Source organism: Passer montanus, unplaced genomic scaffold (genome assembly GCF_014805655.1).
Source record: "Passer montanus isolate IOZ18808 unplaced genomic scaffold, ASM1480565v1 scaffold156, whole genome shotgun sequence".
In the NCBI taxonomy this organism is placed as follows: domain Eukaryota; kingdom Metazoa; phylum Chordata; class Aves; order Passeriformes; family Passeridae; genus Passer; species Passer montanus.
The window spans coordinates 540,368-559,324 of record NW_024362716.1 but is presented as its reverse complement, the minus strand read 5'-3'; the positions used below and the strand labels follow the sequence as shown (position 1 = coordinate 559,324).

The 18,957-nt window shown below is 56.8% G+C and overlaps 2 protein-coding genes across 3 annotated transcripts; one reads left to right on the top strand and one right to left on the bottom strand.

The window, feature by feature from the left end:
- Positions 1 to 2,387: 2,387 nt before the first annotated feature.
- Positions 2,388 to 9,111, bottom strand: DDX49 (DEAD-box helicase 49). Its single transcript, XM_039702486.1, has 12 exons — positions 8,860 to 9,111; positions 8,177 to 8,278; positions 7,614 to 7,735; positions 6,851 to 7,038; positions 6,135 to 6,275; positions 5,754 to 5,829; positions 5,603 to 5,679; positions 4,998 to 5,095; positions 4,556 to 4,630; positions 3,818 to 3,906; positions 3,623 to 3,694; positions 2,388 to 2,684 (listed from the first exon to the last, which is right to left on the bottom strand). Exons 1-12 carry the CDS (start codon positions 9,071 to 9,073, stop codon positions 2,493 to 2,495), a joined length of 1,446 nt encoding a protein of 481 aa, XP_039558420.1. The 5' UTR covers positions 9,074 to 9,111; the 3' UTR covers positions 2,388 to 2,492.
- A 121-nt stretch (positions 9,112 to 9,232) lies between these two features.
- On the top strand, positions 9,233 to 18,320 carry COPE (COPI coat complex subunit epsilon). Of its 2 annotated transcripts, XM_039702484.1 has the most exons (10): positions 9,233 to 9,392; positions 9,689 to 9,751; positions 11,506 to 11,606; positions 12,270 to 12,422; positions 13,221 to 13,274; positions 13,651 to 13,732; positions 14,569 to 14,724; positions 15,550 to 15,618; positions 17,245 to 17,319; positions 17,732 to 18,320. In XM_039702484.1, exons 1-10 carry the CDS (start codon positions 9,285 to 9,287, stop codon positions 17,777 to 17,779), a joined length of 909 nt encoding a protein of 302 aa, XP_039558418.1. In that variant the 5' UTR covers positions 9,233 to 9,284; the 3' UTR covers positions 17,780 to 18,320. The 2 variants fall into 2 exon arrangements, with proteins under 2 accessions (XP_039558418.1, XP_039558419.1); XM_039702485.1 differs by lacking the exon at positions 9,689 to 9,751 and having other exon boundaries at positions 9,261 to 9,392.
- The last annotated feature ends 637 nt before the right edge of the window (positions 18,321 to 18,957 follow it).

The window sequence follows — 18,957 nt, the reverse complement described above, 5'->3', positions numbered from 1 at the left end:
TCCCCTCCTGGCCTGGAGCCGCTCTCGTGCTTGCCAGAACCTTCTGGAAGCGCTTTTGGATCAGCTCCGTGCTGATCAAAAGCCGTGCCCGGGCTGGGATGGGTGCTCCGGGAGTCCTCCCTCCTTCCTCACAAATGAAATCCCATTTATCACCAGCCCTTCCCCAAATCCGCCCCGGCCAGGACAAAACTTCCCCGGGCTGCTCCAGAGCTGCAATTCCCGAGGATTTTGTTCCCAATTCCAGCCATTTCCAGAGGATTTTATTTATTTTTTGGTTGTGTTTCACAGCAGCACCGACACCGCCCCGCTGGGCCCCTGCAGGCCTCACCCTGAGGAATTTCTTATTTTTGTGCTTCCAAAGGGGAAAATCTTGTGTGGCAAAGGTGACCGAGCTGCACTTTGTGTCTGGCAGCAGCATCTTGTGCATTTTGTGCGTTTTTGTGCGTTTTTGTGCCTGGCAGCAGCTCCATGCCAGCCCCTCCTGGCTGAGGGAGGCGCCGGGGCCTGGAGAGGCCTCACAAATGAGGATTTTAATTATTCACAGCCCAGCCAGAGCGCTAATAACAGGGAAATGAATCCCACAGGAGAGTGGGATGAGCAAGGAAAACGCTTTGGAGATTTCCCCTGAGCACAGAAGGCTGAGCTGAGCAGAAAAAATGGGAATTCAGCCCCAAAACTGGGCCCAGCCCAGCCCAAGAAAATGGGATTTTGGTGGGAATGGGATTTTGGTGGGAAAGGGATTTTAATGGGAATGGGATTTTGGGGGGAATGGGATTTTGGTGGGAATGGGATTTTGGTGGGAATGGGAATGGGAAATGGCACCAGCTGCAAATGCAGCCCAGCTTTGATTCCTCCTGTGAGAAGTGCACATTGTATGGCAGATATTTGCTGTTGTATTGAGCAGTAGTGCTGCACTCACATTTTTAATGATGTGGTAAATGCAGTTTTGTGGTTCAAATGTGAGTTTTGCAGTTCAAACAGGAACTCTGCCTGTGGGATATTTTTTTAAAGACAGGAACGAGGTGCAGGCAGAGACAGCAGCCACAGGACACCCAAATCCTTCAGAGAAAAAGAATTTATTGCTCCGTTATCAGAGGAAATTAACTTCTTCCTGCCTGCTCAGCTCTGAAAATTCAGGATTCAGAGGAAGAAGCTGACACTGAAATTCTGTGCTTTAATGGAATTTTTGCATCATGGATGAGCTGTCTGAATATGCATCAGGCTGCTGCTTTAAAGGGTTAATCCTGTGACTGTGGGTCCTTTTTTGGGTTTATTTTGCCCACAAAGAGGTACCCAGCCTGTCCCTAACTCTTTGTTTTATTGTCTCATACTGTCCCGATCTCAACTGTTCAAATCTTTATCCCTCTAATTATATTACAATTTTTATAACCATTTTATTACTATTACAGTTTTAAAAAATTATAAACAAGTGATTGGAGTTTTTCACACTCCTCCTCCTCCAGGGCAGAACTGCCCTCTCTGGACTTGAATTTCCACCCTCTCAGAGGTGCTGCAGAGCCAAGAGGAGAAAAGGAGAAAAAAGGGGGAAAAGGGAGAAAAAAAGGAGAAAAAAAGGAGAAAAAAAAGGAGAAAAAAAGGAGAAAAGCTGGGTGATCTCAGTGATTTTTACCAGGACCTAAAAGTCCTTCCCTGCCCCAAAGCCCCTGGGGATGCCTCTCTGTGGGGGAAATAAACCCAAAAAAGGACAAACAAAAAGGGGATTTGGGGGTTTTGGGGTGAGATTTGGGGGGACTGAGGAGGAAATGGGGCAGGAAAAGGGGGATTTTGGGGGGGCAGAGGGGGGTTTGGGGTGGCAAAGGGGGATTTTGGGGTGGCAGAGGGGGATTTGGGGTGGCAAAGGGGGATTTTGGGGTGGCAAAGGGGGATTTGGGGTGGCAGAGGGGGATTTGGGGTGGCAGAGGCTAACAGGGGATTAACCCTTCACAGCAGCAGCCTGTTCATACTGAACTGTTCATGCATGTTCATACATGTTCACACAGCTCACACCTGGTGCACAAATTCCAGCCCAAGCCAGGCCTCTCTCTGCTCACCCCGGGTATTTTCAGGGGCATTTTCAGGCTCTGGCTCAGGGCAGGAGCTGCTGATCCCAACGAGTGAGAGTGGCAGCCACAGCCCGGGCAGGGCCAGGGCCAGGAACTGCCCCAGCAGGACCCAGGGGCAGGAATCTACTCCAGGGATTGTTCCAGCAGGGACTGCCCCAGGATTTATCTCTGCAGGATTTATCCCAGCAGGATTTATCCCAGGATTTATCCCAGCAGGAATTGTCCCAGGATTTGTCCGAGCAGGAACTGTCCCAGCAGGAACTGTCCCAGCAGTCCTGAGCTCCTTCCAACCCCATCCCAAAAGGTTCTGGGATTCTTCCCTTCTCCCCAGCACAGATTTTTTTATTTTTTCCCCACACCCAAGAGTTCAATCCCAGTTTTCCCAAAGCAGCAGCAATTCCAGGGCAGTCCAGGCCCGGCCCAGGCACGTCACTGCTCCTCCTTCTGCTCCTTCTCCTTCTCCATCTTCCTCTTCCTCCTCTCCATCCTCCTGTGCAGTTTCCTGCCGAGCTGCAGCTGCCTCCTCCTGTGCAGGCCCTGCTGCAGCCTCTCCCGGCACTCCCTGTTCCTGCTCCTGATCCGCGCCAGCTCCGCCCGCCGGCGCGCCTGCAGCTCGGGGGACTGGGGACAGCACGGGGACAGACGTGGGGACAGGGACAGGGCATGGGGACACTGGGGACAGCACGGGGACAGACGTGGGGACAGGGGCTGGGGACACTAGGGACAGCACGGGGACAGACGTGGGGACAGGGCCTGGGGACACTGGGGACAGCACGGGGACAGACGTGGGGACAGGGCCTGGGGACACTGGGGACAGCACGGGGACAGACATGGGGACACAGCCAGGACACTGGGGACAGGGACAGGCATGGGGACAGGGCCTGGGGACACTGGGGACAGGGCATGGGGACACTGGGGACAGGGACAGGCATGGGACACTGGGGACACTGGGGACAGGACACTGGGGACAGCACAGGGACAGACACGCGGACACAGCCAGGACACTGGGGACAGGGACAGGCATGGGGGCAGGGCCTGGGGACACTGGGGACAGGACAGGGAATGGGACAGGGACAGGGCATGGGGACAGGGACACTGGGGACAGCACAGGGAATGGGACAGGGACAGGGACACTGGGGACAGGGACAGGACACTGGGGACACAGCCAGGACAAGCCCTTGCCCTTTCCCAGGTGCCCATGGCCAAGGAGGCCCCAAACTCAGCCCCTTCCCCGTTTTCTCCAGAGCATTTTTAACATCCTAATATTTCATCTGTTTCATCCCATAACATTTAATATGTGTAATAATATTTCATATTTTAAACTGCAAAATAGTTCATCCTTTAACACTATAATAGTTATTAGTGTAATATAACAGTAATTAGTATTTCCTAACGATTAGGATTATTTTAAATAAACCTTCACACCCAGAAGGGAAGGAAGAAAGACAAACAGGAAGGGAAGGAAGGAAGGAAGGAAGGGAAGGAAGGGGGGACTGTCCTTCCCTTTCCCTTGCCCACATTCCTCAGCCCAGGGCAGTTCAGAAAGCAGCAGCTCTCACCTTCCCTTCCAGGATCATCTGTTTCCTCTTATTGATTTCCTTCTTCTCATCAAAGTCCATCCCCTCCAGCTCCTGCCAAAGGGAAGAGCAGCAGAGCCACAAACCTCAACCCTGAGCTGCAGAACCCTGAAAAACTGGGAAAAACCCCAGAGAACCCCGGGGAGAGGCCAAGCAAGGCTCCCCAGGCACACTCACGATCTCACACTCCCTCCTGGTGACGTTCACTTGGGTCAGGATGTCCAGCACCAGCTGCTCCTCCACGGAGAACTCCTCCAGCTGCAGCTCTGGGCAGGGTGAACACAGGGTCACAAACCCAAACCCAAATCCAGACCCAAACCCAAACCCAAACCCTCCTCCAGCTGCAGCTCTGGGCAGGGTGACACACAGAGGGTCACAACCCCAAATCCTCGGGGCAAACCCCAAGAAATGCCTGGCTGTCAGTGGGGCTGCTGTGTGCTCTGTGTTTGAACTTGGATTGTTGGGGTGCTGAGCTCTGCAGCCCCCAGGGATTTGGGCTGCTTCCCAAAAAATAACAAATAGGGGATCCTGAGGAGTGGAATAGGGAATGGGGATCCTGGAAAACAGAACAGGGAATGTGAGCATGAAACATGGAATAGGAATAGGGATCCTGAAGAGTGGGATAGAGAATGTGAACCTGAAATATGGAACAGGGATCCTGAAACATGGAATAGGGAATGGGGATCCTGAAATATGGATCAGGGAATGTGATCCTGAGGAGTGGAACAGGGAACCCGAAGCAGCTCTTGAGGAAGCAGCTGCTCTCGTGAAGAACAGCCCCACACCATTTCTGCCCCACTAAAGGCAGCAGGAACAGCAGCAGGGTCCAGCCTGGGCCAGGCAGGGGTCGAGCTGCTCCTGGGGAAGGGAAGGGAAAGGGGAAAGGGGAAAGGGAAGGAGGCCAGCCCCACTCACTGATCTCCTCCTCGATGGCGTGCACCAGGTGGATGTCATACTGTGTCACCAGGGTGATGGCCAGGCCCTTCCTCCCTGAAACGGGATAAACCAGGGCCTGAGCAATGCTGGCAGGCACGGAGGGATGGAGCCAAGGCACCCCCAGCCCTCCCTCCCCAGGAGCCAGGCTGGCTCTGAAAAGCCCAGGAATTATCCCGTTAAACCAGCAGGGAGGTGTGAGCCACCCTCAGGCATCCAGGGCAGGGCCCAGTGACCCCAGGGCTGTCTCAAAGCAGGGAAAACGAGGATTTTGGGAATTACACACAGAAATGTCACCCCTCCCCAGGCTGTCCCCTCCCCAGGCTGTCCCCCTCCCTGGAGCTGTCCCCCTCCCCAGGCTGTCCCCTCCCCAGGCTCTCCCCCTCCCCGGGCTCTCCCCCTCCCCAGGCTCTCCCCCCCTCACCCGCGCGCGCCGTCCGCCCCACGCGGTGGATGTAGATCTTGGGCAGCCCCGGGGTGTTGTGGTTGATGACAACCTGGACTGCAGGGATGTCCAAACCTCTGGAGTTCAGGGGGAAAAAACCCCCAGGTGTGGGAAAACAGGTTAAAGGTCAGGGGATTGTAAAATGTCACAGTGGCTGTCTGTTTAACTCTGCTTTCTCCACAAGCCCCAGATTCCCATGGACAAAGCCTTTACTGGCTGATTGGAGGACAAATTCCTTTCTCAGAACAATTCCCCAACTTCTTCCTCAGAGTTCAGCAATTCCCTAATTCCTTCCTCAGAGTTCAGCAATTCCCCAGCTCCTCAGGGCTCAGCAATTCCCATCTCCTCAGGGTTTCAGCAATTCCCTGTCCCTTGGAGCTGCTCCCCGGCAGCCCCAGGAACCCCTCAGGACCCCCCAGCCCTCCCTGGCAGAGCCTCAGCACCCCCAGGCTGCCCAGCCCAGCTCAGACAGGTCGGGAAGAGCCTGTCCCACCCAAACTGGGGGATCTGAGGCTCAGCTCTTGCTAAACTCAGCCCAAACTGCTTCTGGTGAACAAATCCAGGCGGGAGAGCTTTGGTTGTACCTGGCAGCCACATCTGTGGCAATGAGGATCTTGAAGATGCTGGACTTGAACTTGGCCAAAGCTGCAAATCTCTGTTTCTGGGAGGAGGAAACGCCGGGTGAGGGCTGTGGGACGGAGCTGGAGCAGCCCCTGGCAGGCCCTGAGCCCTCACCTGCTTCATCATGGAGTGCAGGGCCACAGAGGGGAAGCTGAACCTCCTCAGCATCATGTTCAGCACCTGGCAGTCCCTGGAAGGGAGGGAAAAATCAGGAAAATGCTGAGGGTGCACTGAGGGAATGGGTCAGGGCAGAGCTGGGACGGCAGGGACTGAGCCACCACGGCAGGGTGCCCAGCATGGCCTGGGACAGCTCCAGGACACCTCCCCTTCTGTGTGCAACTCCCAAAACCCTCATTTCCCCTACTTTAGGACACCTCCCACTGTCCCAGGGTGCCCAGCATGGCCTGGGACAATTCCTGGGGTGGGAAAACTGGGACAGGAAGGAGGGAGGCAGGGAGGAGGAGGAGGAAGGCAGGAAGGGAGGAGGCCCCTCACTTGCAGGTCTTGGTGAAGATGATGATGGCCCAGTCCTCGTGCTGGTCCTGGAAGCTCTGCACCAGGTGCACCAGGTAGGCGTCCTTGAGCGCCTCGGGCACCAGCAGGTACCTCTGCTCCAGCTCCTGCACTGTCCTCACCCTGCAGCAACGGGGAAAAGGGAACCCCAGGGTCCCTGAGGCTGGACAAGCCCCCAGGACCACCCAGCCCAAGCCCTGACCACGTCCAGCCCTGCCCTGGACTCCTCCTTCCAAGGCCTGGCTGCCCTTTCCAGGAGGAAATTCCTGCTGCTGGCCCAGCTGGGGCTGTCCCCTCCTGTCCTGGTGTCCCCTGGGACCCTCCTGGCTGTCCCCTCCTGCTGGGGGCTTGGGGACACTGGGAATGTCCTCCTGATCTGCTTTTCTCCAGGCTGGGCCCCTTCCCAGCCCCCTCAGGAACTCTCCAGCCCCCTCAGGAATTCTCCAGCCCCTTCCCAGCTCCCTCAGGAATTCTCCAGCCCCTTCCCAGCTCCTCCAGGAATTCCCAGCCCTCTCAGGAATTCTCCAGCCCCCTCAGGAATTTTCCATCCCTCTCCCAGCCCCCTCAGGACCTCCCAGCCCCTCCCAGGACCCCCCCGTCCTTCTCCTGACGCCCCGGCAGGCCTGGCAGTGCCAGCACAGGACTGAGGCAGGCCGAGGAGGCAGAGCCCAGGCAGAAGCAGGAGCCCTGGCACTCACGGGGCCGGGGCCTCCCAGCAGAAGGGGCTGTTGGCAGCCAGGGCGCGCAGCTGGCTCAGCGTGGCCGTCAGGGTGGCACTGAAGAGCAGGGTCTGGCGGCGCGCGGGCACCGCGCCCAGGATCAGCTCCAGGTCGGCGCTGAAGTCGGCGCTGCCCTGCTCCAGCAGGCGGTCAGCCTCGTCCAGCACCTGGCACAGCCCCAGGCTGGCACCGCGCACCCGGGGAGGGGGCACGGGGAGTGCCCACAGCCCAGGGAACCCACCAGGGAACCCCCAGATCCCAGGGAGTGTGCCCAGGGAAAACCCACAGGGTATCCAGGGAATGTGCCCAGGGAACCCCCACAGCCCAGGGAACCCACCAGGGAACCCACAGGATCCCAGGGAGTGTGCCCAGGGAATGCCCAGGATATCCAGGGAGTGTGCCCAGGGAATGCCCACAGCCCAGGGAACACCCACAGCCCAGGGAGTGTGCCCAGGGAGCCCCCAGATCCCAGGGAGTGTGCCCAGGGAGCCCCCAGGATATCCAGTTAACCCACCAGGGAACCCCCAGGATGCCAGGGAAAGTGCCCAGGGATGGAGCAAACCCCACCAGGATTCCCAGGAATCCACCCAGGGACAGAGGGAACTCCTCAAGACTCCCAGAAATCGCCCCCGGGAGCCCCTCAGCACCCCCAGGGGTGCAGGGAACCCCCCGGTACCCCCAGGAATCCCCCAGGGCTGGAAGGGAACCCCCCAGCACCCCCAGCCCCGGGGCTGGCGCTCACCAGGAAGCGGAGGCGGGCGAGGCCCAGGCCGGTGCCGCTGCGCAGGTGATCCGCCAGGCGCCCCGGCGTGGCCACCACCACGTGCGGCCGGCGGGCCAGCGCCAGCGCCTGGGACACCATGTCTGGGGGGACAGGGGGACAGGCTGGGAACGGGGCTGGGAATGGGGGAACGGGGGAACGGGGCTGGGAATGGGGGAACAGGCTGGGAATGGGGCTGGGAATGGGGGAACGGGGCTGGGAACGGGGGGAGTGGGCTGGGAACAATGGGAACCGGGGGAACAGGGCTGGGAATGATGGAAAGGGGGCTGGGAATGGGCTGGGAACAGTGGGAACACTGGGAATGGGGCTGGGAATGGGCTGGGAATGGGCTGGGAACGGGGCTGGGAATGGGCTGGGAACAGTGGGAACACTGGGAATGGGGCTAGAAATGATAGGAATGATGGGAACTATGGGAATGGGGCTGGGAACAGTGAGAATACTGGGAATGGGGCTGGGAGCAGGGTAAGGAATAGGAAATGGGGCTGGGCACAGCGGGAGCGGGGCAGGGCAGCCCCCAGACTCACCCAGGCCGCCCACCACCACGCAGTCCTTGAGGCCCAGGGGCTTGCCCAGCACGCGGAACTGCTCGGCGATCTGGTACGCCAGCTCCCTGGGGGATGGCTGCACTGGGACACGGGGCTCCCCAGGGCTCCCCCCAGCCCCACGGGGCTCCCCCACATCCCACGGGGCTCCTCCCAGCCCCACAGGGCTCCCCAAATCCCCCAGGGCTCCTCCCAGCCCCCCAGAGCTCCCCCACATCCCACGGGGCTCCTCCCAGCCCCACAGGGCTCCCCCACATCCCACGGGGCTCCCCCTCAGCCCCCCAGAGCTCCCCCAAATCCCACAGGGCTCCTGGGATGGGAATGGGGAACGGGGAAGGGAAACGGGAACGGGGATGGGCTGTCAGCTCCGGGGATGGGGAAAGGGAATGGGGAATGGGGAACGGGGACGGGCCATCAGCTCCGGGAAACGGGGACAAGGGAACGGGAAACGGGGACGGGGAAATGGGAACAGGGGAAAGGAACCGGGAAATGGGACCAGGGAACGGGGAAAGGGGAAAGGAAATGAGGAACGGGAACGGGGAAAGGGAAATGGGGCATGGGAGGGGGAAGGGGGAACGGGAAACAGGAAAAGGGACGGAACGGGGCACGGGAAGGGGAAAGGGAAACGGGACCGGGAACCGGGAGGGCAACGGCCGGACCGAGACCGGGGAACGGGAAAAGGGGCACGGGGGGAGAGCGGCCGGGCCCGGGGAGGGACGGGACCGCGAGGGGCCGTGCCGAGCCGGGCCGTGCCGAGCGCTCACCCTGCAGCACGGCCGGGATGCAGGCGGCCTGCACGGGCGTGGGCCGCAGCAGCCCCACCTGCCGCGCCTGCTCCGCCAGCCACGGCGCCAGCCCGAGCGCCCGGAACGCCGCCATGCCGCCGCGCGCCCCGATGGCGTCACCGCCGCGCCCCGATGGCGTCACCGCCGCGCGCGACGCTCATTGGCCGGCTCGCTCCAACCCCGCCCACACGCCGCGCCGCGCGTCGCTTTGCTGACGTCTCCTCCTCCTATTGGCGGTCTCCATGGAGACGGCGGCTCCCGGCGTGCCCCGCGGCGCGGGCGCTTCCGGGCCAGTGGCTGAGGCGATGGCGGCGGCGGCGGCGGCCGGGGAGGCGGACGAGCTCTTCGACCTCCGCAACAACTTCTACATCGGCGCCTTCCAGGCCGCCATCAACGAGGCGCAGCGGGCCAAGGTCGGGCACGGCGGGCGGCGCTGCCCGGGCCGCGGGAGGGCTGCGGTGGGGCGGGCTCGTGTGGGGTGGGTTTTGTGAGGTGGGTTTGTGTGGGGTGGGTTTTATGGGGTGGGTTTCTCTGGGGCTGGTTTTTGGGGCGGGTTTGTGTGGGGTTTTGTGGGTGGGGTTGGTTTTACGGGGCTGTTTTGGGCGGGGTTGGTTTTGTGGGCTGGGTTTTGTGGGGCTGTGGCTGTGGGGTTTTCCTGTGGGGCTTTGTGGGGCTGCTTTGGGGTCCCTGAGGGTCGCTGTCCCCCCAGCCCAGCAGCCCCCAGAGGGAGGTCGAGCGGGACGTGTTCCTGTTCCGAGCCTACATCGCCCAGGTGAGCCTGGGGGGGGCAGGGCCCAGCCCGGGCCAGCCTGGGTGCCAGGGACCCTCCCCGTGCCTCCTCCCTGCCTGCCCGCGGGCCCAGCCCGGGCCAGCCTGGGTGCCAGGGACCCTCCCCGTGCCCTCTCCCTGGGTGCCAGGGACCCTCCCTGGGTGCCAGGGACCCTCCCCGTGCCCCCTCCCTGGGTGCCAGGGACCCTCCCTGGGTGCCCGGGACCCTCCCTGAGTGCCAGGGACCCTCCCTGGGTGCCCGGGACCCTCCCTGGATGCCCGGGACCCTCCCTGTGCCCCCTGCCTGCCCGGGACCCTCCCCGTGCCCCTCGCCCTGGGCCCAGTCCCTGCCCAGGGATCAGGGGCAGCCACAGCTGCTCTGGGAATTCCAGCCAGGAATTCCTGCCCAAATCCCAGCCAGGTTCCCCTTTCCAGTTCACACCCATCCCCTGTGCCCTGGGGTTCCCAAATCCATGCCCTGCTCCTGGCATTCCCAATCCCCAGATCCATTCCCTGCTCCTGTCCCTGCAGATCTTCGAGTTCTGATCAAACCTCAACCTCCCTTCTCCTCCCTCCCTTCCTTCTCTTCTCTTCTTTCTTTTCTTTGCCTTCCTGCTTCTCTTGATTTTCCTTCCTTTCCTGCTTTTCCTTCTTTTCATTCCTTTCCTTTTTCTCCCTCCTTTCCTTCCTCTCCTTTCCTGTTTTTGTGCGTTTCCTTCCTTTCTCCTCCTTCTTCTCCTTCTTTTTCTTCTTCCTTTTCTGCTTTTCCTTCCTTTCTTCTCCTTCTTTTCCTGCTCTCCTTGCTGCCCGGGACCCTCCCTGCCTGCCCGGGACCCTCCCTGTGCCCCCTGCCTGCCCGGGACCCTCCCTGGGTGCCAGGGACCCTCCCTGGGTGCCCGGGACCCTCCCTGGGTGCCAGGGACCCTCCCTGGGTGCCCGGGACCCTCCCTGCCTGCCCGGGACCCTCCCTGTGCCCCCTGCCTGCCCGGGACCCTCCCCGTGCCCCTCGCCCTGGGCCCAGTCCCTGCCCAGGGATCAGGGGCAGCCACAGCTGCTCTGGGAATTCCAGCCAGGAATTCCTGCCCAAATCCCACCCGGGTTCCCCTTTCCAGTTCACACCCATCCCCTGTGCCCTGGGGTTCCCAAATCCATGCCCTGCTCCTGGCATTCCCAATCCCCAAATCCATGCCCTGCTCCTGGCATTCCCAGTCCCCAGATCCATTCCCTGCTCCTGTCCCTGCAGATCTTCGAGTTCTGATCAAACCTCAACCTCCCTTCTCCTCCCTCCCTTCCTTCTCTTCTCTTCTTTCTTTTCTTTGCCTTCCTGCTTCTCTTGATTTTCCTTCCTTTCCTGCTTTTCCTTCTTTTCATTCCTTTCCTTTTTCTCCCTCCTTTCCTTCCTCTCCTTTCCTGTTTTTGTGCGTTTCCTTCCTTTCTCCTCCTTCTTCTCCTTCTTTTTCTTCTTCCTTTTCTGCTTTTCCTTCCTTTCTTCTCCTTCTTTTCCTGCTCTCCTTGCTCTTCTTGCTCTCCCTTCTCTTTGTTTTCCTTCCCTTCCTGCTTTTCTTGATTTTCCTTCTCCTCCTTCTCCTCCTCCTTCTTCTTCTTTTCCTTCTTTTTCCTCTTTTCCTTTTGCTTCTCCTCCTCCTCCTTTTTCTCCTCCCTGTCCCTGTCCCATCCCCTGTCCCTGTGTCCCTGTCCCTGTGTCCCTCTGTCCCTGTGTCCCCTCCGTGTCCCCTCCGTGTCCCCGCTGTGTTGCAGAGGAAGTTTGGGGTGGTTCTGGACGAGCTGCAGGGCAGCCCCAGCCCCGAGCTGCAGGCTGTCAGGATGTTTGCTCAGTTCCTGGCCAGCGACAGCCAGAGGTGAGGGGCAGCCCTGCAATCCCTGAAATCCTGCAATCCCTGCAGTTCCTGCAATCCCTGAAATCCTGCAATCCCTGCAGTTCCTGCAATCCCTGAAATCCCTGAAATCCCGGGGCTGGGGCTTGTGGGGGGGCACAGCTCCTGCAATTCCTGCATCCCTGCAATCCCTGCAGCCCTGAAATCCCTGCAGCCCTGCAATCCCTGAAATCCTGCAATCCCTGCAGCCCTGCAATCCCTGCAGCCCTGCAATCCTGCAATCCCTGCAGTTCCTGCAATGCCTGAAATCCCTGCAATCCCTGAAATCCCTGCAGTTCCTGGAATCCCTGCCCGGGGCTGGGGCTTGTGGGGGGGCACAGCTCCTGCAATCCCTGCAATTCCTGCATCCCTGCAGCCCTGCAATCCCTGCAATTCCTGCATCCCTGCAGTCCCTGCAGTCCCAGAGCTCTGGGGTGGAGGGGTTTCAGTATCCAGGGATCCCTTCCAGGGTCCCAGGGAGCTCCAGCCTGGCCGTGGCCCCTTCCAGGGATGGAGCAGCCACAGCTTCTCCTCTCTTCTCCCCCATTTCTCCCCCTATTTCCCCCTCATTTTCTCCCCCATTTTCTCCTCATTTCCCCCCATATTTTCCCCCCCATTGCCCCCACCCCTGCCCCTGTCCCCCCACAGGGACTCCATCGTGGCAGAGCTGGACAAGAAGATGGCCAAGAGCGTGGACGTGGCCAACTGCACCTTCCTGCTGATGGCAGCCTCCATCTACTGCCACCAGCAGGACCCCGACGCTGCGCTGCGGGCCCTGCACCAGGGGGACAGCCTGGAATGGTGAGGGACCCCAAAAACGGGGTCACAAACGGGGATCTGCACCAGGGGGACAGCCTGGAATGGTCAGGGACCCCAAAAACGGGGTCACAAACGGGGATCTGCACCAGGGGGCCAGCCTGGAAGGGTCGGGGACCCCAAAAACGGGGTCACAAACAGGGATCAGGGGCCCTGCACCAGGGGGACAGCCTGGAATGGTCAGGGACCCCAAAAATGGGGTCACAAATGGGGATCAGGGGCCCTGCACCAGGGGGACAGCCTGGAATGGTCAGGGACCCCAAAAATGGGGTCACAAACGGGGATCTGCACCAGGGGGACAGCCTGGAATGGTCAGGGACCCCAAAAATGGGAGGGGAATGAGATCCTGAGGGCCCTGCACCAGGGGGACAGCCTGGAATGGTCAGGGACCCCAAAATGGGCTCAGATCCTGCCCTCAAACAGGGACCAGCCCTTCCCTGGGATTTGAGGTCACGCTCAGGAGCTCTGGAAGCATCCAGAGGCTCCTCAGAGGTTTTTGCTTTTGGGGATTTGGGGTTTTCCCTGCACTTCCCACGGGGAATGGGAGAGTTTGGATATTGATCCATGTGGGATCTGAGCTGGGAGGGAGCTGGGAGTTTGGGTTGGGAGGGACCCCCAGGGCCATCCCAGGTGGGTTTGGGGTCCCCCAGGACCATCCCAGGTGGGTTTGGGGTCAGGACAGACCCCCAGGACCATCCCAGGTGTCCCTGAGCCCTGTGCAGATGTCCCAGGGCTGGGATCAGCTGGGTCAGTCCCTGTCCTGTCCCTGTTCTGTCCCTGCAGCTTGGCCATGATGATCCAGATCCTGCTGAAGCTCGACAGGCTCGACCTGGCCAGGTGGGACTGACCTTCCCTTTTTCCTTTCCCCTTTTTCCTTTTCCCTTTTCCTTTCCCTTTTTCCTTTTTTCTTTTCCTTTCCCTTTTTCATTTCCATTTCAATTTTTCCTTTTGCTTTTTCCTTTTTCTTTTCCTTCCTCTTTCCCTTTTTCATTTTTCCTTTCCCTTTTTCATTTCCTCTTCTCCTTTTCCTTTTTCCTTTCCTTTTTCCTTTCTCCTCCTCCTCCTTCTCCTCCTCCTTCCCCTTTCCCATTTCCAGGAGTCAAACCAGGCCTCTCCTGGTGAAATAAGCCACAGAAAACTCAAGGGAGAAGCCCCAGATGTTTTGGGTTTGTGCTGCAATCCCTTTCCTTTGTGCTTCCCCCTTTTCCTGCAGGAAGGAGCTGAAGAAGATGCAGGAGCAGGATGAGGATGCCACCCTGACCCAGCTGGCCACAGCCTGGGTGAACCTGGCCTTGGTGGGTGCCCCCTGTGCCAGGAGGAGCCAGATGGTCCCAAAACATCCCAAAGTGCCCCAGGGAGCTGCTCTGCTGCCCCCAGCCAGACCCCAGGACACAAAATGTCCTTAAGGAGGTTTGGGAATGAGGCAAAACCGCTGAGTTTGGGGGTGCAGGAGGGGTGGGATCAAACTCCCCCAGTTCCTGGGATCACACAGCTTGGGTTCCCATTAATAAACTGCAATTCCTGAAATCCAGGATCACACAGCTTGGGTTCCCATTAATAAACTGCAATTCCTGAAATCCAGGATCACACAGCTTGGGTTCCCATTAATAAACTCCTAATCAGGATTTCCCAGCCCAGGGCTGATCCCTGGCTGTAAATCAGGAATTCCCATGACCCCAAAGGTGTAAATGAGGGTTCCCCAGCCCAGGGCTGACCCCAGGGATGCAGATCAGGAATTCCCATGACCCTGAGGATGTCAATGAGGGTTCCCCAGCCCAGGGCTGACCCCAGGGATGCAGATCAGGAATTCCCATGACCCTGAGGATGTCAATGAGGGTTCCCCAGCCCAGGGCTGACCCCGAGGATGCAGATCAGGAATTCCCATGACCCCAGGGATGTCAATCAGGGTTCCCCAGCCCAGGGCTGACCCTGAGGATGGAGATCAGGATTTCCCAGCCCAGGGCTGACCCCAGGGATGCAGATCAGGAATTCCCATGACCCTGAGGATGTCAATGAGGGTTCCCCAGCCCAGGGCTGACCCCGAGGATGCAGATCAGGAATTCCCATGACCCCAGGGATGTCAATCAGGGTTCCCCAGCCCAGGGCTGACGTGGCTGCCGTGTCCTTGCAGGGTGGGGACAAGCTGCAGGACGCCTTCTACACGTTCCAGGAGCTGGCAGACAGGTACTGCCCGTCCCTGCTGCTGCTCAACGGGCAGGCTGCTGCTGCCATGGCCCAGGGCCGCTGGGACGAGGCCGAGGGGCTGCTCCAGGAGGCTCTGGACAAGGTACGGGGACGGGGACAGGGACAGGGGCAGGGGGACAGGGACAGGGGCAGGGGCAGGGACAGTCTGGGGGGACAGGGACAGCCCCAATTCACACGGGGACAGGGACAGCCCAGAGTCCCGACAGCCCAGGGGGACAGGGACAGGGACAGCCTGGGGGGACGGGGGCAGGGGCAGGGGGACAGGGACAAGGACAGCCCCAATTCCACAGGGACAGGGACAGCCCCAAATTCCCAGAGTTCTGCTCAAATCCACAGCAATTCATGGATCCAGCTCGCTGTGCTTGGGCTGGCAGAGTAGTTTGTTTTGGTTTATTTTATTTTATTTTGTTTTACTTAATAACATTTCATTTCAATTCAGTATTTGATCATGTTTTATATTTTCTTTCATCTTGAGTTGTATTTAATTTTATATTTTATTTATTGTAGTGTATTGTATTTTATTAAATTTTATTGGTTCTGTTTTATTGGTTATTTTATTTTACTTTGTTATTTTTTAATTTAATTTTTATTTTATTTTATAATATTTTATTTTATAATATTTCATTTTAGTATTTGATCTTATTTTATATTTTATTTCATCTTGAGTTGTATTTAATTTTATGTTTTATTTATTGTATTGTATTTTATTAAATTTTATTGGTTGTGTTTTATTGGTTATTATTTATTTATTTATTTTCTATTTTATCATTTATTTCCTCATGCCATGCCACCTCCCCAGCCCAGGTGGCTCCAGGCCAGCCTGGGGCAGGGAGGATTCCTGTGGGAATTCCCTCCCAGGTCCCAAACCCTGTCTGGGGTTTCTTTCCCCTTTCTGCCCCCCTTGCAGGACAGTGGGCACCCCGAGACCCTGCTGAACCTGGTGGTGCTGTCCCAGCACCTGGGCAAGGCCCCCGAGGTGAGGGGGCTGGGCCAGGGGGGATGGGGTCCTTTTGGGGTCATTTTGGGGTAAATGGGGTCATTGTGGGATGAATGGGGTCATTGTGGGGGAAATGGGGTCCTTTTGGGGATAAATGGGGTCATTGTGGGGGAAATGGGGTCCTTTTGGGGGAATGGGGTCATTTTGGGGATAAATGGGGTCCTTTTGGGGGAAATGGGGTCATTGTGGGATGAATGGGGTCATTGTGGGGGAAATGGGATCCTTTTGGGGATAAATGGGGTCATTTTGGGGATAAATGGGGTCATTGTGGGGGAAATGGGGTCCTTTTGGGGGAATGGGGTCATTTTGGGGATAAATGGGGTCCTTTTGGGGGAAATGGGGTCATTGTGGGATGAATGGGGTCATTGTGGGGGAAATGGGATCCTTTTGGGGATAAATGGGGTCATTTTGGGGATAAATGGGGTCATTGTGGGGGAAATGGGGTCCTTTTGGGGGAATGGGGTCATTTTGGGGATAAATGGGGTCCTTTTGGGGGAAATGGGGTCATTGTGGGATGAATGGGGTCATTGTGGGGGAAATGGGATCCTTTTGGGGATAAATGGGGTCATTTTGGGGATAAATGGGGTCATTGTGGGGGAAATGGGGTCCTTTTGGGGGAATGGGGTCATTTTGGGGATAAATGGGGTCCTTTTGGGGGAAATGGGGTCATTGTGGGATGAATGGGGTCATTGTGGGGGAAATGGGATCCTTTTGGGGATAAATGGGGTCATTTTGGGGATAAATGGGGTCATTGTGGGGGAAATGGGGTCCTTTTGGGGGAATGGGGTCATTTTGGGGATAAATGGGGTCCTTTTGGGGGAAATGGGGTCATTGTGGGATGAATGGGGTCATTTTGGGATCATTTGGGGGTAAATGGGGTCAGTGTGGAACTATTTTGGGGGTAATGGGGGAATTTTGAGACAATTTGGAGAATAAATGGGCTCGTTTTGGGGATAAATGGGCTCATTTTGGGACCATTTTGGGGTAAATGGGTAATTTTGGGATAAATTGTACCAGTGCCAGCAGGATTTGGGGTAAAGGGGTTCATTTTGGGGTAAAGGGGTTCATTTTGGGGTAAATGGGTTCCTTTTGGGGGTAAATGGGTTCATTTTGGGGGTAAATGGGGTCATTTTGGGGGTAAATGGGTTCATTTTGGGGGTAAATGGGGTCATTTTGGGGTAAAGGGGTTCATTTTGGGGGTAAATGGGGTCATTTTGGGACCATTTTGGGGACGGGGAGCTCACAGCCCCAGGGATCTGTTTGGGATTTGGGGGATTGGATTTTTCCCATGGAAGTCGTTGATCCTCGAGGTCCCTTCCAACCCAAACCATTCCAGAATTCAGATTATTGAGAAAAGAAAAACCCTGGGCAGAAAAAACCTTTGGAGTTCCAAGTTCAGCTCTTCCTGATTTTATTTTTTTGCTTGGAACCCCCTGGAAAGTTGATTTTGAAGAGTTTTATTTTTTATTTCAAGCGTGTGCATGGCTCCTACTGGGCTGAACTGGGGCAGTGAGAAAATCAGGATTTTAGGTGTAAAAACCCCACATTTAGGTGGGATTTGTTGCACTCTGCCATCTCAAAAGTGAATTTTTTTTGTTCCTCCAGGTCACCAATCGTTACCTGTCCCAGCTTAAGGATGCTCACAAAAACCATCCCTTCATCAAGGAGTACCAGGCCAAGGTAGGGAACGGCAGAAAACAGAAATGAGAATAGAAAGAAATGAAATAAATTGGATTTTCCCCCATCAGGGGGTTCTTTCCAAACAAATCCCAAGGGGGCAGCTCCATCTCGTTGAGTTTTTCCTTTTGGGAATCACAAGCCTGGAAGAAAAAAATGCAGATTTTTAATCCAGGTGGAAATTTTGTGCTCAAAATGGGAAAAAAATGGGAGAGGGGAAGGGAAAAGCAGCAAATGATAAAAATAATTAAAAAAAGGATAAATGGGATTTGCTGCTGGAATTAATTTAGTTTCAGGGAGCTGATTGTGGTGTGTTCAGGTAGAGGAGGGTGGTAAATGTAAATTGGAGGATGATTGATTGGTAATAATTAATTAATGATCAATTTAATCCATTTGTTTTTGGCTGTGGTTGCAGGAGAACGACTTTGACCGCCTGGCCCTGCAATATGCACCCAGTGCCTGAGCCTGGAAAATCCCTTTGGGGCCCAAAAAATCCCTTTGGGACCCCAAAAAATCCCTTTGGGACCCAAAAAATCCCTTTGGGGCTCAAAAAAATCCCTTTGGGGCCCAAAAAACCCCTTTGGGACCCCAAAAAATCCCTTTGGGACCCAAAAATGCCCTCTGGGATAGGGAAAATCCCCCCTGGAACCCAGGAAATGCCCTCTGCACCCCAGCTCCTGCGGGAGCCCCCAAATTTGGGGTGAAATTTTGGGTTTTGAGCCCCAGCTGAGCCCCGAACTCTGCTCCAAGGAGACCCCCAGAGCCCCTGAGCCTTTCCCAAGAAATGGAATTTATTCCTGGGTCTCTGTCCCTGGAATTTCTGGGGGGGGGGAGTGGGAAGGGGAAATTCCAAAATCCCCACGGATCCATCCCAAATCCTGCATCATCCTCCAGCCCTTCTGACAATTCCCTTGGGGATAAAAATCCCTGGGCTGGCTGCTGGCGAGAGGGAAAACCCCAAAATAATAAAGAAATTAATACAAATAAAATTAAAAATAATTCTCTGTAATAGGCTGAGTCTGATGTCTCTCCTGCTGTGTCCTTGTCACCAATCCCTGATGGGTCCAACCTGGAATTTTTAGGGATTATTGTGGCAGAAATCCCCCTGGAATTTCCCCAATCCCAGCCAGATCCAACCTGGATTTTTTAGGAATTCTGACCCCCCCCACTCCCCACGGAATTTCCTCAATCCCTGCTGGGTCCAACCTGATTTTTTTAGGAATTATTGTGGCAGAAATCCCCCTGGAATTTCCCCAGATCCAAACAGGATTTTTAGGAATTCTGACCCCCCCTCCCCACGGAATTTCCTCAATCCCTGCTGGGTCCAACCTGATTTTTTTAGGAATTATTGTGGCACAGATCCCCCTGGGAATTTCCCTGGATTTTTAGGAATTCTGGCCCCCTCCCCTTGGCGTTTCCCCCGAGGTTTGGGATTCTCCCTGGTGGCACTGAAAGGTCCCTTTGTGCCCGCCTGGCTCGGGCACGGCGTCCCCTCAATGTCCCCTCAATGTCCCTTTGTCCCTTTGTGCCGCTCTGAAAGGGCCCAGTGTGCTCAGGGGGGACACGGGGGGGACACGGGCGCTTAAAATGAGCTTAAAACTGTCTTTTATTGAGGTTTTTATTTCATGTTTGTATTGGGTT

What these genes read in the sequence shown, in the direction of transcription:
- COPE (XM_039702484.1), top strand. Translation starts at nt 9,285, where the DNA reads ATGGCGGCGGCGGCGGCGGCCGGGGAGGCGGACGAGCTCTTCGACCTC. An exon ending in GACAGGCTCGACCTGGCCAG is followed by an intron (nt 13,275 to 13,650) that starts GTGGGACTGACC and finishes CTTTTCCTGCAG; the next exon opens with GAAGGAGCTGAAGAAGATGC. An exon ending in TCAAGGAGTACCAGGCCAAG is followed by an intron (nt 17,320 to 17,731) that starts GTAGGGAACGGC and finishes CTGTGGTTGCAG; the next exon opens with GAGAACGACTTTGACCGCCT.
- DDX49 (XM_039702486.1), bottom strand. Translation starts at nt 9,073, where the DNA reads ATGGCGGCGTTCCGGGCGCTCGGGCTGGCGCCGTGGCTGGCGGAGCAG. An exon ending in GGGGCGGACGGCGCGCGCGG is followed by an intron (nt 4,631 to 4,997) that starts GTGAGGGGGGGA and finishes ATCCCGTTTCAG; the next exon opens with GGAGGAAGGGCCTGGCCATC. An exon ending in CGCCATCGAGGAGGAGATCA is followed by an intron (nt 3,907 to 4,555) that starts GTGAGTGGGGCT and finishes CACCCTGCCCAG; the next exon opens with AGCTGCAGCTGGAGGAGTTC.